The sequence below is a fragment of the Serinus canaria genome, chromosome 9 (assembly GCF_022539315.1).
Source record: "Serinus canaria isolate serCan28SL12 chromosome 9, serCan2020, whole genome shotgun sequence".
Lineage (NCBI taxonomy): Eukaryota > Metazoa > Chordata > Aves > Passeriformes > Fringillidae > Serinus > Serinus canaria.
Genome location: NC_066323.1, coordinates 10,655,384 through 10,672,100, shown reverse-complemented (window position 1 = coordinate 10,672,100; position 16,717 = coordinate 10,655,384). Strand labels below are relative to the sequence as shown.

The following is a 16,717-nucleotide window of genomic DNA, read 5'->3' as shown; positions in this document are numbered from 1 at the left end:
GTGCGGGGGGGGGGGGGTCACCGACGCTGAGGGAGGGTCACTCCCAGCCTCGCCCGGTGCTGCGCAAGGGTGTCACAGGCCCTGAGGGACGGTCACTCCCCTGAGGGAGGGTCACTCCCGGCCGCGCCTGGGGCTGCGCGGCCCCCGCGGGGTGGGGCGGGGCCGGGGCGCGGCCGGCAGGGGGCGCGCTGGGCGCGGGTTCAAGAGGCGCGCGGGGCGGCGCGCGGGCGGCAGAGCAACGCGCGGGACAGAGCGGCCGGCGCCCTCCGTCTGTCCCCTCAGCCCGCAGACATGGCCAGCGGAGGGCTGCAGCTCCTGGGCTTCGTCATGGCCTTCCTCGGCTGGATCGGCATCATCATCAGCACCGCCATGCCCCAGTGGAAGATGGCATCCTACGCGGGGGACAACATCGTCACGGCCCAGGCGCTCTACGAGGGGCTGTGGATGTCGTGCGCCATGCAGAGCACGGGGCAGATCCAGTGCAAGGTGTACGACTCGCTGCTCAAGCTCGAGGGTAAGTTGGGGCCGGGAAGGAGGTGAGGGTGTCGTGGTGTCCGTCCCGTCGGGGCCGTGCCCTCCGCCCCAGCGCCTCATGCTTCTGTCGGGGCGGAGGGGGCTAGTCCCGCCGGGCCATTACCCATTATGTCGGTGTCGGTCGCGTCGAAGTTCAGGCTAAGCTATTTGGACTGGGTTTGCCAGTCTTATTGCACGTCCAATGTCCTGGCTCCGTCGTCGTCCCCTCGCCCCCGCCCGGGTGCCTGTCGCGTTGGGGATGCCGCTGCTGTCGAGTCTCTCGGTCTCTTTCCCGTTGAATTTACTCAGCCTGTCCCTTCAAGGTTGAAGGTGCAGGGCTCGGGGTCCCCCATCTCTTTCATGACTCCTCACCCTGTCGGGGGTTGGATACGTGTCTCTTGGGGCTCCCCGCTAGCTCTCCTCGCCGGAGTTGAGGGTCACTCCCCGGTACTTGTTCTTCGGGGCGCCCCCGGCAGTGCCGCCTCCCCGGGAGCGGAGCGGGGGCGCTCCAGGGGCAGTGCTCGGGCAGGAGCTGAAGCCGCCCCGCATCCCCCTGCCCGTCCCCCCTAAAAATGTCCCGGGGGGAGGAAGGGTGGGATTCTCTACGTGCGTTCCGGAAAGCGCCGTGTTTGCTAATCAGAGTTTTTGGCTGTGGAGGTCCAGCCAGGGACTGGGCTGCCTTCGCTGGGCACGGCTGAGCGGCAGCAGCGCTCAGCAGCGTGGCCGGAGTGGGCTCTTGGGCCACGGGTCCTTTTTGCGTTTGACTGCTTCGCTCTTTTGTTCTCTGGGAAAGTCGCTGCTGCTCCCGTAGAGCTTTTAAGCTGAGGGCTGGCAGGTGAGCTGGCCTCCTGCCCAGGTAGCACTGCCTGGAGTTTTTAGGCAGGCCAGTATGCCAAGATAATCTTTGGGTCTCTTATCTTGTCCTGGAACGGCGAAGCCATGTCGTGCAGGCAGGAGCTGCAGCGTGGCTGGTTGGGGTGGCACTGGGGTATCAGCCTCGCTGGAGCCTCAGAGAGGGCTTTTTCCTGAGCGGTGGGGCAGATAACTTGGGCTGATACCCAAAGGGGTTAAAACAAATATACTACTTTCTCAATACTCCTTGTCTCATCTCGAGTCCTGATACACCCTCATCCCTCCTCAATTAATAAAATAATAATTGCCACCTTGGTCACCTTCTCTTTCCCAAAAGAGTGAGCAGGCGGTTTCACCTAAACCGAGGTCGGCGGGGAGTGTCCCCAAGTCCAATTGCCACCAGCCCTTCCCGTGTGTCACGCGGTGAAGCCGGACCCACCTTCGCGGCCAGCCCACATCTGTCCCGGCTGCTCCCTGCCCCAAACCCCCGTGGGCCCCGCAGGAGGTGCGGGTCGCGCCCATCGGGAGCTCTGCGCACCCACTTGGCCCTCGTAGGGCGCGGGGCTGTGCTGATCGGGGCAGGGCTGAGTGCACGGTCCGCACTGCTCGGGGTGCTAATTATGTGTCAGCTCAGCTTCAATCCTCTTATCTCCTACTTGGGGTGGGGGTCGAAGATGCCAGCAGTGGCTGAGGAATCTCCATCCACCCCCTGGATGGCTTGCGAAAGGTAACCTTGCCTCGGGGGCTGTGCAGCCCATTGTGCTGTAAATGGAACCCGCCTTGAACAGGCTCCCCAAAACCTGCCCCAGGCCCTCCTGACCTGGCCATTCATGGCCGAGCGCCGAAACCAGCTGCTCCCCTCACCTTTGTCCGGCGAACAATGCGGGCTCTGCTCTTCCTGGGGAGGGAGTGACAGGGACCGAGGCTAAGCTTGTGGTGGCCTTTTCTGTTCTCGACAAGCTCTGTAGGACAGTATGCCTGAGAATTCTCAAATAACAGGGGGATCACAGGGTGTGTTATCATCACAGGGAAAATCAGTGAGGGATGGCAAAAGGGCTCCTCATTCTTGTGCTCCCTCAGCTTGCTTAGGCTGTGCCTTTCCCACTTTCAGGCAGATCATGCCTGGGGACATACACCTTATCTTTCGTTTTCTCTCCTGGTGTGCCTTCAAGGTCACATAGGCCTGGGTCGGGACCAGCAGTTCTGGTTTGGGTGGAGGTGCCAAAAAAAAAAAAAACCAAACAAAACCCCTAAACCATGTATACCAAACTCAACAGCCCCACCCTGGGACAGGTGCAGTGGAGAGCTCCCTTACTGCATTCATCTGTGTCCTGGTGAAGGTGGCACAGCTGTGTGGGCAGAACTTCTGCCTGGCCACGCTTTCCTGCCAGGGCTTCATCTGCCCCAGGTGCTCTGAGCCACATGTCAGAGCCGCATGCACTGATGGGAGAGGCTCAGATCTGTAATTACTTTGTCCCCGTACAAAGGACTGAACCTTCTTGCACCTGCAATAACTCGTGTTTGTGGGAATGCTGGAAGGCTTTGCCAGCAAGTTTTGGAACATCTGGTAGCTGTTGCCATGCCTCTGGATGTGTCAGTGCTTGGCTGCAAGGCAGAGATGGGGTTGGCAAAGCTGATGAGCACCATTAGCCAACCGAGGGGCCTGCAGCTTCCCGTGTGGGCACACTGCTGGAGTGCACCCGTGCTGGCACTTCTCCCGCAGCTGTGTTCAGCTGAGGGCTTATGTCACTGCTCCTATTCAGGCAACAGAAAGGCTGCGTTTTGCTGGCTTACGTGAAAAGCAGTGCGTGGCCACACGCAGACATAGAGGCAACAAATGCCACCCTTGCAACGAGGCTTTGTTGCACAGCCTCAGCATTGTTCTTGTGGCCCTCCAGCATGGTCCATGGAGCTTAGCTCAGCTTTGTGCTCCTCGGGGTCTAAGGGGGAAGGTCCCAGACATGAGGGAGTAGGGCTCCTGGTACCTGTCTCTGAAAGTTACCACCCCCACCTAACCACATTCTCCTGTTCAGGACAGATGTTGTTCTGGATCCTGTCTAGGCTGTTTTAGCTGAAGATATTCATCGACCTGTTTGATTTTGCTGGGAGAGGTTCTGTGCTTGAGACAAGCTGAGACTCATCTATCACTTCATCACCAAACCTAGTACATCCACAATAAGCCTTTGTGCCCTAGCCCAGAAAATAAACAAGGTTTTGAATGCCCTCTGGGTCAAGCAACATGGCTGAAATGTGAAATCTTCCCTCCTACACCTTTACCACCCTGGTTGAGCCTGTTCCAGGAGCTGGGGAAGCGAATGGGTTGGGGGGGGGGGAAGGAACAGTTCATGCTCAGGTTACTGCTGCTCAGTTCTGGTGGTAGGAGAGTTGGGATGGTGGCCCAGGGTGAGGGACATGTGTCCAATTCATCTTCAGATCTTGATTGAGCAGGTAAAACCTGCTGGTATCTGTGCTTTCAAGTGGGTTAAGGGTTAATTTGCTACTGTGTTTCTCAATCCTTGTTCCTTCCTGATGAAAAATTTCGACTAAGTGATAAAACAGTCTCTTGTGCTGGCTTTGAGAAGGTAGAGGGTTACTTGGAATGCCACCGAGGCTGTTCCTGTGCAGGGCCTGGTTGTCTGCAGGAGGGGATGGATGGGAGTCTGTCGCAATACACTGGCTTTATTGCTCTACAGGCAGCTTCTAAGCAGCTTTTAGTAGCTGGTGTTACTATGTGTTACTAAATCCCTTGGTAAGGGAATTTCCCGGCCTTGTGGGAAAACAGGCTGCCCAGGTCTCCTCTGACCAGGAATCTAGAAATGGTGGTATCATGCTTGTCTTACTACCAATCTTTATTTGTCAGTGAGGGTAGGAGGGCATCGAGCCTTACTTGCTTTCAAATATGCAGAGTACAAGGCCACTGTTACCTACTGAACTTGCCTCTTGTGCACTGCTCATGCAGTAGGGAGTTCCCAACCTTCCCATTTTGTAAAAAAAAAAAAAAAAAAGACAAAACCAGGACCCAGAGTCCCTGTTCCACCTGGATACCTTGGTATGGTCTTTCAGACTTGTAGGGAGGTGCTTTGAAAATGTCCAGACTGGAGTCTGCTGCTGGTTATACAAGGTGGGCCTTTGCAGGGTCTTGTAAGGGGGTTGAAAGCCTCCAAGCCATTAGCAGCTTTTGTGAACAGCTTCAAAGTGTGAGAGATGTTTGCTGGCCACCTCTGAAGCTTGCTCAGATCTTCAGTCCTGTGTACTGCACAAAAGTAACATTCGCATGCTGGCAGGGCAGACCTGTAGGATCTCAGCTCCTGCTCCTTCCAAGGAATCCAGCTTTCATGAAACCCCGGTGGGAAGGCTTTGAAAGCTGCTCGCTTCTCTCAGAGGTGGACAGTGGAAGATGCTTCCTGTACTGCAGGGGTGCTTGTAACTCCTGGGGAACTTCCCTCATAAGGATTAGAGGGAACTGCACAGCATCTGTTTCACCAGTATTTTGTCATCAGTTGGTTGGATGAAGGCCCATGGGAAGGGAAGGAAAAGTCCTTATATTAAATTAAGGCAGTTGATGAGCATCCATATCAGAGAATAATCTGCACACAAAGCCATTACAGCAATTTTGCCTTACAAACAGGCATTACAAAAATCCCGTGGCACTTTCCCAACAGCTTTTCTGTAATATAAATGACATAAACAGTTTGAATAAGGAAATGGGATGATAGAGAAAACCTTCAAACATCTGCAGGTGAAGTACTGAAGTATTTTTTAATATAACTAAGCAGTTACCAGCAATTACTGATGTCTCAGTTCATGATAGTTGTGGGAAGGAAAGCATATTACTTAGGCCTCAGATAAACTGAATAAGGTTGTTTGTGTCCAAAACCACTAATAATAATTCTGAATAGTTTGTTAGTATTTTTTTAAAAGATGTGGGGTTTATTTTGTGAAACAGGTGTGAGCTGCAGCTTCATGTTTGTGGACTTTGGGGTTTTTTTATGTCCTGTAGAATGCACATTTGTTATTAATTGTCATCAGGAGTTTTAAGCCTCTATTTTTCAGTTCTTACTGCTTTGTTGCTACAGGGTTTTCAGACCATGTCTCTCATTGCTAACCGGCAATCAAAAGGCTTGGCTTCAGAGTGAATACTGGTTTGTATTGACAAAATACTGTTGCCATCTGGCAGCTCTTGTTTGGTGCCAGGCCACTTTGTCTCACCTTGTGTAGGACTGTTTTTCCCCCAAGGGCTCCCAAGACTGCCTGGGTTTTCCTGTTCCTGTTGGTGAGATAGTTGCAGCAGCAAGGAGTGGGGGAAATCCTGTTTTCCCTCTAATATGGTAGAAGTTGTAAAGTTTAATTGCTGTGGATTACTTCTACTTGCTGTCGGCAGCCTGTCCTGTTTAGCAGGTTGAGACAATATTGTATAATTTTGGATTTTTAAATCATCTGAAAAGGCCCGTGTGAACAACAGAACTATTATTAAAGTAGCTTTCCCAGCCCCTGGATATGCAGCTTCCATTGACAGCGTGTCTGTTAATGTGTAGTTACTAACTGGTAGCTTGTATGATGATTAACTGTGGCCAGTGCACTGCACACATTGCAAAAGTGGTAGGAGGACAAAAGCACTGCCTCCCAGGCTGTGCTGGGAGCACAGGGCAGGTGGAGGATGGTTGGCTAACGCAGCCATGTCACATTTCAGCTTCTTGGGACAAAGGAACAGAATGTTCTGCAAAGGCAGAACCTGTTCTGCTGTCCCACTGTAAGTTTCTTCCATGTTTCTGTCCCTTTGTGAGCCATGCATGAGGAGGGGGCGAGGGCACCAGGAGTTGTCCCAGCAGCGTCTGCTGAGAGTGGGCAGCCCTGAGGAATGCTCACAATGCTGTATTTTGTTCAGCTGCTTCTGCAAAGCTGTTGTGGCATGCATCCAGTTAATACTTATACATACTGAGATTTTGGTGCGTTTCATAGTTGGGTTTTTAGAGGTCGTAGAAACCTTTTCCAGCATTTTCCTGTGTTTGTCCCTTGGCACTGTGTGTGAAGGTTAAATTTTTTTTCCACTATTATAACTGTTTTTCTAGTTTTTAGAGATAGCATTGCCTATTTTGAGCTTCATGAAAGAACTCTTTCAAAACCCTCTCCTGTAAAGTAATTTCTTCTGCAGCAAGACTGAGCCAAACTTACTGTAGTCTTTAAAAAACAGGTTTGGTACCTCTGCAGAACATAATGGTTTCCCATGCCTAGTACAAACTGGTACTCAGCCATGTGCTTCTCCAGAGCTTCTGCTGTAGGGCACAATTTAGCCTTAAATGTATGGCAGCTGAATTGGTTGCCTGGGTGGCAACCTGACAGCTGAAGCCTTTCTGGACACTGGCATCGCTTTTGTAAGGTAGAAATTACTTTTGGAGTGTAATCTCTGACACTGGAGATAAATCAATTAAAAACGAGTTTGGATAGTGCAGTGGTGATTTATGCTAAAGTGACAACTGGCTTTGTTAATGGGTTTCTGTACATGCAGCAGATGGGCTTTGATTAACACATGGGTGGTGCAGAGGTGTGTCACCTTCCCCTTTGAAGGAAGTGAGAAGATTATATTAGCCAAGCAGATTGAGGAATTTTTCCCAAGAAAGCCAACCCTCATCTTATGAAAGTGTGTTCCTTCCTGTTGCTCCGATGGTCTTTTTGTTGTGTTGTTTGTAACTGGTTTCATAATGTGTTTGCAGAACAATAAGGTTGTGTGCGAAGGGGCAGCTCCAGATCTGTTTTAGAGCCGAATTAGAGCCTGGTGTTTGTATGGGTCACAGGAGTTTTCCTGCACAAGCAGTTCTGTGGGACAAAGTGTAGTAAAGAAGCTGCAGAGGATGGCTGTGTAGCATTGCTCTCCTCCTGGCCAGTGCCAGGTCTGAGCTCTGCGTTTCAGATTGGGCCACAGAGCCCATTGTTGGGGCAGGGGCTCAGAGGGGCTCATCATGCCAGCCCTGACTGAGTGTGCAGGTGCTCTGTTGAAGGCTTAAATCTTGCAGTCGAAGCCTGCAATGCTTTGCAGAGCTCTACCAGGAGGCAGTCAAGGTGTTTTGAGGGGTGAGCTTCAGATCTGAGATTGTGTTAGGGGACACCTGTGCCTTGGTAACAGCATGCTCCTTATTAACCAGCCCTGTTTGTTCTCAGGGCTTGACAGGGCTGTGTATGAAAATTCATTCTGTTCAAACAAACCTGATTTGCCAGACAATGAAACTCAGGCTCTTATTTCACTGCTAGTCAGGTGTTTTGTCACCTGAGGGGTTTTTTTAGTAATGACTTAATTTACATTATTACTTGTCTTTGGTATCAAGAAACTCTTAAGTTCAGTAGCTCACATTCATAGGATGTGTGTCTTCATGTCTTCAAGTGACTCCATATAAAAACCGAATCCCAAGGTACATCAAGTCTGTTTGCTGAGAACTCACTATGGGAGGCATCACCCCATGTTCCAACTCTTCAAGAGCACAAGAAGCTCTTAAAGCATTTAAGTATCTTTGAGTCAATTAAGCTAAATATTTTATGTAGAAAAGAAAACAAGGTATTTTTCAATTGTCTGGGAAAGTTCTATTTCTTTTGCAATTGTATTTTTGTACCCTCTGGGACTCAAACTGAGAATGTAGCACAAAAACATCTAAACCAGCACTGAGTTATTTGTATAAAAGACAGGTTTTGGAAGTGTTGAGCAGTAAATGGGCCTCACTGTCTGCTGTGGCACTATTCATATGTATGTCACTATTCATATTAAAACATGTGCTTAAGTACTTTGTCAAGGTAGAGCCTAAATCTGAATACTTCTTTTGATAAACAGATATGTCCTTCCAATTGGAATTCAAATGATCAAGGAACAAAAGATGTCTGGGGGCAATTCCCAGGTCATTTCCTGCAAAAGGCCACTGCATGCCCTTGTTTGCCATGAATTTTAGAAGAGGCAGAGAGTCCTCTGATCCTGATGCATGGCAGCCTTGAGACTAAAGCTGAGAAGGAATGTCTTGCTTGGCTGTATCCTGTGTATTAGGGAGCAGGAATATTTAGACAGGAGATTGTTGAGCCCAGTAATTTGAATTTTAATTTGTATCTTGAGTTTACTTTGTGGGTAACTCAAATCCTGTTGTCTTCCAGGCAGTCTGCAGGCCACAAGGGCTTTGATGGTGGCTTCAATACTCCTGGGGCTCGTTGGAATGTTTGTTGCTGTGACAGGCATGAAATGCATGAAGTGCATGGAAGATGACCAGGTTAAGAAGATGAGGATGGCTGTCTTTGGTGGGGTGATCTTCATCATTTCAGGTTGGTAACATACAGATGTGCTGAGTGTTAAATGTGCTCTTTCCTAGGTGGCATATATCCTGTGCAGGATGTGGGAGGGCTTGGTTTGTTGCTCCAAGAGCATTTTGGTCTGGAAACTCCTTAAAAGACTTTGGCTCAGGCTACCTGAGGCACCTTGGCACTGGCATTACAATCTCCGTATGGACTTCATGTTTTGCATATCTGTTGGCAGAGCTGAGTTTGACCCTGCTTCAGCGAGAAAAGGCTGTCAGCAGAGCAGTCCTGCCCTTGCTGCAGTGTAACTGTGGGGAGCTTCAAATCTGTTCTTAACTTCTCTCCCAACCAGCACTAAATGAAACAGCTCGGAAGTTCTAGGGTAGCAGCAGCTCAGCTTTACTCCAGATGCTGATGGTACTGCATTGATATTTTTGCTGATTGTTTTTTCTTATGCCATGACATTATGTTCTCTTTGCAGGTCTGGCAGCACTGGTGGCCACATCGTGGTATGGCAACAGAGTGGCTCGGGCATTTTATGACCCTTTCACCCCTGTCAACACCAGGTACTGACCCATAAGTATTCACAGGGCTTAGGTTTGGGTAGCAGTCACTCAAAACAAAGAAAGGAATTTTCTGAACTAGCTGGGCTGGCTTCAGGCTGTGCAGAAAGAGCTGGGACTGGATCTCATTATCCATGTGGCTCTTGGGTCTTGGCTTTAAGGTAACATCACTGCCAGAGACCTCATGGGTGGGACTTCTGTGACTTTTGTCCCACTACATGCTAAAGGGCTGGTTTGCACAGAGCTTGGCCTGCAGCTGTTGGTGGTTACCCAAAATACTGGAAAAATCCAGCTCTGAGCTTTGAGGGTCAAGAAAACCTGACTGCTCCAAGCTGCTGCCTTGTTGGAAGCCACATCCATCCCAGTTTCTGCTTCCTCCTGGTATGTGTGAATGTATAACTACAAGTAATACCTCTGGATTACAGTGATTCTCACTTTCTCCCTTCTTTCTTCTCCAGATTTGAGTTTGGGTCAGCTCTCTTTATTGGCTGGGCAGCTTCATCTCTGGCCATACTGGGGGGATCCTTCCTCTGCTGCTCCTGTCCACGGAGAGAAACTTCATATCCCCCCACCCGAGGCTACCCAAAAAATGCCTCCTCCACAGGGAAGGATTATGTATAATGGAACAAAGAAGAGGAGCCACCAGCACTGGTAGTGAAAGCATTTTGGAGAGGACACTACAATGCCACTGTCCTGAGCAGAGTCCAGGCTCTAGGTTCTGCCTTCCTCTTCTCCCAAAAATGTGTATATTTTTGTAATCCTCTTTGCTACTGGACGTAACTTCTCCTTTCTCTCCCAGCCCGTGGAGGAAGGCTAGCCTAGATTCATAGGTATTGCCACTGGAAAGATGAAACCTCCAAGCTTGGGTTAAGTTTAGTATTTGGGAGTAAAAGGGAAAATGATACTGTTTTTATAGACGGATGTTGGTGCTTTTTTTAGTTGGTTGTTTTTATTTTTTTTCTTAAATAGATGGTAACAATTCAGTCCCATATCCCATTAAGTTAGAGCCCAGTGTGGTGTGTGTAGAAATTAAAGGAACATATATCCAGAATGATGAAACCAATAGCTTAAGGGGAAGCATAATTTTGGGGAAAAGGCTTTACATGTAAGAATGTTTGAAGAGATGTAAAATGCTCTTGTACTGTCTTATTGGCATCATTTTCAGCACCCTCCTTTCCATCCAGACAAAGGGTCAGAAACCAATTGCTGTGGCTTAAGTGGAAATCCTCACTGTCTGTGCACATGCTGTTGGCTAATGGAAGATGCAGTGTAAGGTAGAGACCACAGAAGTTACCAGACTTCCTAAGCATCCGCAGGTTTCCCTGGTGCCAGGGAAGAGCTCCAGGAAAAGGATTGCCTTCTGTTTTCACTGTGTGTCTCTGGTGAGCCTGTGGCTGTTCCTTAGACACTGAGTGCTGCCAGTGATTGTTTCTCCATTTTCCCACCCTGGCAGCTGAGCTTGAAGCTTTATCCCTGTGTGTGTTACAGGTCACCTTTTACACTTTTCTCTTTCCTCGAGGCTTTCTCATTTGGGCTTAGTTTCCCAATGTCTGTTTGCCTGATGCAGCTAGCTGTGTTAAACCAAACTGAATGCACTGCCACTCCCTGATGTTTCCCCAAGGATACCTCACACACTGCCATTCCATCCTGTCTATTTCTTGTAAACACTTTCAGTGATGATATGAAGGCAAATTCCAAGAAAACTGACCCAAAGGTTATGGCATTTGCTTGTAATCCAAGCTCACCAAAGAGGAAGAAACAAACATTTTAAAGATAAAGCCATCCTTACATATTAAATCATATCTTAAAAAATAATAATGCTGTTCATCCTTTGATGAACATCCTTTGTTCCCACCCTTTCCCCTGAAACACCCACTCAGTCACTTGGTGTTGGCTGACACTGGGAGTTTAACCTTGTGATTCCTAGAGGGATGGTGCCACTTCTCCAAAGCTCCAGAAGGAAACTGGTGCTTCTGACCAGGCTTTATAATTGTGTATATGTTCAGAGGCATCAGATCCCTTGATTTCCTTCTGTAGACAGGGAGAGCCTCTGGCTGAGCTGTGTACCACGTTGGTGGTCTGTACAAGCCTTGTACCTCTGTACCTGACTCCTGCAGCATAAAGTTACTAAAAGAAACCAACCAGAACATTTGCTTCAGGCTTGAGTTGCTGTTGGCCTATACTTGGAGCTGGGCCATGTGGCTTCCCCTTCTCCGTGGGGAATTGCCTGTGCACAGCAGCTGCCTTGGGAGACCTCTTGTCTTGGGAGGTGGCAGTTTAGGTCACATTAAAGAGCTGCAGAAGTCTGTGCTTTTGTATTTCCATTAACCCTGAGCCAGGGAGCAGATGCTTGTACTGGGAACTTGTACAAAGTGTTTAAACAATTTCAATAAATGGACTTTTTTAAGGAAAATCAGACTATTACTTCATTTCTTGTTTTTTGAGAAGAACTTGGAACAGTGCACATGGAAGTGAAGAGTGGGACTTGGGCTTTTGGGAGCCTGCCTGCCAGGATGGAGCTTGTTTAGCTGTGTGTATCTACAGCAGACATAGGTGGGGACAGATCTTCTGCAGTGAGTCAGGCAGTTGTGGCCTCTGGCAGAAACTCACCCAGTAATTTCTCTGATTGCAGCCCAGGAACCAGAAGGTCTGCTCTGCTCCTTGGCAAGGCAGGCTGCACCCTGGGTGGAGCAGGAAGGGGCAGGGGGAAGGCAGACTATCCCTGGGAGGGGAGTGGGAGCTGCAGGAATGAGGAAGGGATAGGGCACAGAGCCAAGGTGTTCCCAGGAGAGGTGCTCTACCTTCAGAGGAGGGAGAGTTCTGCTGATCCGTGTGTGACTCCTTCATCTCACTCTATGGCCCTTCAGGGAGTGTACTGTTCTTCTGTTGTGACAGCACAACCTTTTTTGCAGGCTAGGTTGGGTTCCTGTTGGGCATGGGGTCTTACAGCCTGCACTGATACCTCCCCAGAATAACAAGGCTCTATCCCCCTGCTTCTGCCTGCCCTGGAAACTTTTTTTCTGCTCATCAGGGTTTTGAGTTCATCCCTTTCACATTTTTAAGTACTTGTGATGAGGGACAAACTGTATTTAAAACATTTTCTTAAGCTCAGTCAAGGAGCTGCCTCCTCTAGTCCCTCACTCTCCAAGGGCTGTTTGCTTTTGTGATTACAAACAATAGGAACAAAGCTAATTAGGCCTTGTAAAGCTGGCAGAGCAAAACAGCCAGGCATGTGGCTGGCTGAGTGAGCTTGCAGTGCCTGGAGCAGGCTGGTTGCCTGGCATAGTTTGGGGTCTATGGTCATTCTTATTCCAACCTGTCAATTAGTCAAGGATTTCCATTGAGATTAATTTTTTCCCATGTTTTCATGCTCTCTCTCTCTCCAAGGACTCTTGCAACTTCTCCTCTGATGTTTCCTGGGCAGAAGAAAAGAGGAAAGCAATTCCACCTCTAAAATGGTCAGTAAGACTTCTCAGCAGCTGGCAAAAATAGACCACTGCAGGAGATGCAGATCTGTGTGTGAGGCTGGCACAGAGGCAGGAGCCAGAGACCACCTTGTTTGTTTGCTATATTTTAACTTGGCAAAATTCAAAGCCAAACTTTCATTTCCTCTCCCTTTCTGCCATGACCATGCAATTCTACCTGGCCATGTTTCCTACAGCCCTTTGGCCATATCTGCTGTAGTTTGCATAGAAAAGGAGTTGCATGGGTGGAAGGCTGGGGGAGTTTCTCACTGGATTTCAGTCTTTGCACGTGACTGACATTCCTGCTGCTAAAGCCATCTTGCAATGAAATGATGGCATTTGTCTCTGCAGACAATGGGAACTTTGACTGCTTCTTGGCGCCTTCTTCCATATCATATTTATTATTCACATGGTGCCAGAGCTCTGCATACTGTGCAGGGAACTCCACTGTCAGTGGGAATTACATGCTCATTTATATTGCTTAGATATTTCGAAGGAGTAAGAGACCTCAAGATGTTTTTGGAATAGCCTCAGCCTATTGGATTTCTTGGCTTCTCCAACTCAATAATTTTAAGAAATCATCCATGCCCAATGCCTTTTTCAGATTCAGTTTTTGATTTGCACGAGTTTCTTGTAATAAATTTGGCTTTGTTTTCTGTATTGCTCTGAACACATAGCTAAAGAGTATTAAAGCTCTGAAAACTGACAATTAAGATCACAGAAATAGCCAAGAGACCTAGTGACAGCTGTTGACAGCTGTTTGTGAAACACTTGTACAAGCTCAGAATCTTTTTACTATAAGGCAGAAGCAGAAATAATGCCACTACTGAGGGAAAGAAGTTAATGAAGGACTTCTTCTCAAAGGGGAAAAGCCCAGAAATGTCACTAACCTTCTGAAGTTGCTCAAAGGCAGCATATTTACAAATCTAGATGAGTAACCAGACTGACAGAGCTTGAGTCTTTGTCCTGAGCATGGAGACGTTTGGAGTAACTTTGGGGCAGCCAGTGAAGTGACAGCGATGTGAAATTGTCTCAGTGTTTTCACAAAGGACAGCTAAAAGCTGCCAATGGTAGCAGCATCTTCCAGGGTCTTATGCCTAAATCTACCTGACAAGTTATTTTGTGCTCAGCTCTTTGCACAGTGTCAGAGCTGCAGTCAAATCCCAGAACAGCCTGGGTTGGAAGGGACCCTTCCTTGTCACCTTGTCCATGCCCCTGCGACAGGTGGGGACATCTTCAATAAATCCTACAATGTCAGACCTCACAAGTGGCCAAAGCCCTGGCAGCTAGTTTGTGTCCCATCAGGATTACTCCCCCACAATGTTTGCCCACCACTTTAGTAGCCACCATCTGGCAGAGGAGGTGGCTGGTGTCACACGGACCAGAGGAGCCACAGGCTCACAACAACCACGTGTTTCATCCAGGGCTTTGCATCCAACTGAGCTGAGCTTTCCAAAGTGGCCTTTGGATTGCAACAGAAACAGTATTGCAAGGGTGTCTTCCCCGTCCCCCTTCATTACACTCTTCATTCCTCCACTCCCACTGCTTCTTCAATTTGCCTTGTAGCTGTTTCCCTGCTTCTAGAAGTCCAGCCTGCGACAAGGAGCTTGTTCTTCTATAGCATATTGCTTTTGACCCTTTCTGCAGCTCCTGAAGTCCTGTGTTCAGGCATCTGCATCACTGAGCAGAAAGGGAAAAACACTCCTTTGTTGAGCCTCATGTGCTTGATTGGAAAACATCCCAACTCCTACAGCTTTTCCAGAAAAGCCCTGCCTGGATTCCTAGCATACTGCATCAGGGATGTGGTGTTCCTAGGGTCTACATTTCCTACAGGGACCTGCTGTAGATACTAGGAGCCCCTTGAGCTACGGAGCCTGTGGGTGCTCCTGCTTTGCTGCCACAGGGGCCAAAAGGAGCGTCAGCTACTAGGTGCTGTCTGGGCTGGGACCAAGCCCTGGGCAACCCACCTGGATAACACATCTGCTGGGTTTGCCTTGAGGCACAAAAGCTGCCCTCCACTCCGATCTGGTTCATCAGCCAGGCCCAGGAGCAGGTTTCATGTCAGAAACACAAATTTTCGTGTTGTTTCCCATATTTTTGCCTTGCTGTAGAATGGCTCATGCTTCCATTGTGTCCTGATTCACTGTAGTTGTACAGGTTATCCTCCTGCTAGGAGAAGAATTGTTTGGAAAAGTGTTTTCATTACCAGGCAGGTCCATCTGACCATTCCAGGCTGTTGCTGGCTGGTACAGCCAAGCTGGGTGGCATATTCTGGGACATTGCACAAATCTGCATTCTTACCATGGTGTTTTTGTACTTCACCTACTACATCATAAAATTCCACATCTATTTTTTGTCCAGGAAGGTGAAGGATGTGACTGACATAAAAAACTGTTTTCACATCAGGGCAGAGGATCCCCAGGACTGAGGGGGACAAAGACAGCAGTTGCCAATGTCCTATAGCTTGCAGGTGGATTTTAATGGAAAAAAAAAAAGAGAAAGTTAGGGAAGAGCAACATGAACTAGCTAGTGCCAAGCTTTCTTACTTCCTAAGCTCCTAGAAAAGTCCCAGCTATGTAAAAGCTGCTCAGTGCTGCACCAGTGTTCTCCCCTGCCACGGATTTACCTCCCACTCCAGCCAAGGGCTTTGACTTTTAGTTTCGAACCACCCAGCAAGGTTCAGCAGGTGGGAGGCATGGGATGCTGCTGTTCCCAGCCCAGCACTCCTGGCTGCCCTTGGAGCCAGCTGCCCAGCAGGACAGCAGCCGGGGAGACTGAAAACAAGCTCAGCCAAGGGAAAAAAAGCAAGAAATAGCATTCTTATTACAAGGTAAACAGTATTAACTCCGTCTTGGGGGAGTAGGAACATCGCGGCGGTGATCGGCTTTTCTGCCCACAGCCGTGGAAGGGCGGTGGAACGCGCTCCACCCTCCCCTTGTGTAACACTCCCCAGGCAGCAGCTGTAAATAATCATTTACCTGTGTCTGCTCCTCTTTCGCGGGTTTTGTCGTCCAGTGCAGCTCCCGGAGGGGTGGCTGCCCTGAGGTGTGCATGGCACAGCCTGAGCCCGGGGCTGGCAGAGCTGTGTCCCACCAGCCCGAGCTGGGAGCTGATGCTGCCCCTGTGAGCAAGGCTGCCAGCTGCACTAAGGGGGATGGGAGAGTGTGGGCTGCATTTGTTGTTTTTTCAGGGAAAAGAGCTCAAGAGTTCCTTTTAATTATTGTTTTCCCAGACCCACAATAACATTTCTCCACACTGCATTGTCTAGAAAAGGTCTGGTAAAAACACATTGGCCAAAACACATCTGTCTGAGAGCCAGGTCTGCTTGTTTACCTGACTCCTGGATTTCAACACAGGTGCTCTGAAGTCTTCTCTGAACCTTTCCTGACTTCAGGTCCTCAGAAACTTAACAGAAAGGGGAAGCCAGTACCTTCCTGTGTGCTTTTTCCCCACTAATGAGTAAAAATGCCTCAGAACTGACCCAGACTGACGGGTAGTCGCTTTTCTTGAGATTTACTGGTCACTGTCATATTGTAGCATGACAAGAGCATCCTTTGGGAAGTATGTGTGGGATGGATGCTCTGGGAGCATGAGCAGCAATGTGACCATGCCCAGGCAGCCCTGTGCACAGAGCAGGGGACATGAGGAATAATGAAACCCTCGGCTGCTGCCCTCCTTCAGGGAGGGATGTGGCCTTGGCCCAGCGAGCAGAGCCTGCACAAGAGGGAGTCTAATTTACAGTGCCCTGTAATTTGCTGATGCTGTAATATGTTTAGCTTGGGGAGAAGGCTGTGTTGATGTTACCGTGTTCACTCACATTGGAGCTGTGATGTGTTCCATCCACATGGAAAACAATTCCACACAGGGCTGGAGCTGGGCCATCCCTGTGAAAATAACGGGCAGTAGCTCAGCTGGGGCTGAGCTGTTTGGGCTTTTGTGGGTGGGAGCAGCCCCGTGAACCATCCAGACCCAGGTAGGATGTGACAGCCCAGCACCTGCTGCAGTGACACTCACTCTTCCTTAAGAATTACTGCCAAGGATAATTAGACTTCAGGTGTC

The 16,717-nt window shown here is 49.1% G+C and overlaps 1 protein-coding gene across 1 annotated transcript; it reads left to right on the top strand.

Moving 5' to 3' along the window:
• The first annotated feature begins 207 nt into the window (after positions 1–207).
• Positions 208–11,610, top strand: CLDN1 (claudin 1). Its single transcript, XM_030227224.2, has 4 exons — positions 208–514; positions 8,494–8,658; positions 9,113–9,197; positions 9,653–11,610. Exons 1-4 carry the CDS (start codon positions 292–294, stop codon positions 9,813–9,815), a joined length of 636 nt encoding a protein of 211 aa, XP_030083084.1. The 5' UTR covers positions 208–291; the 3' UTR covers positions 9,816–11,610.
• Positions 11,611–16,717: the final 5,107 nt, after the last annotated feature.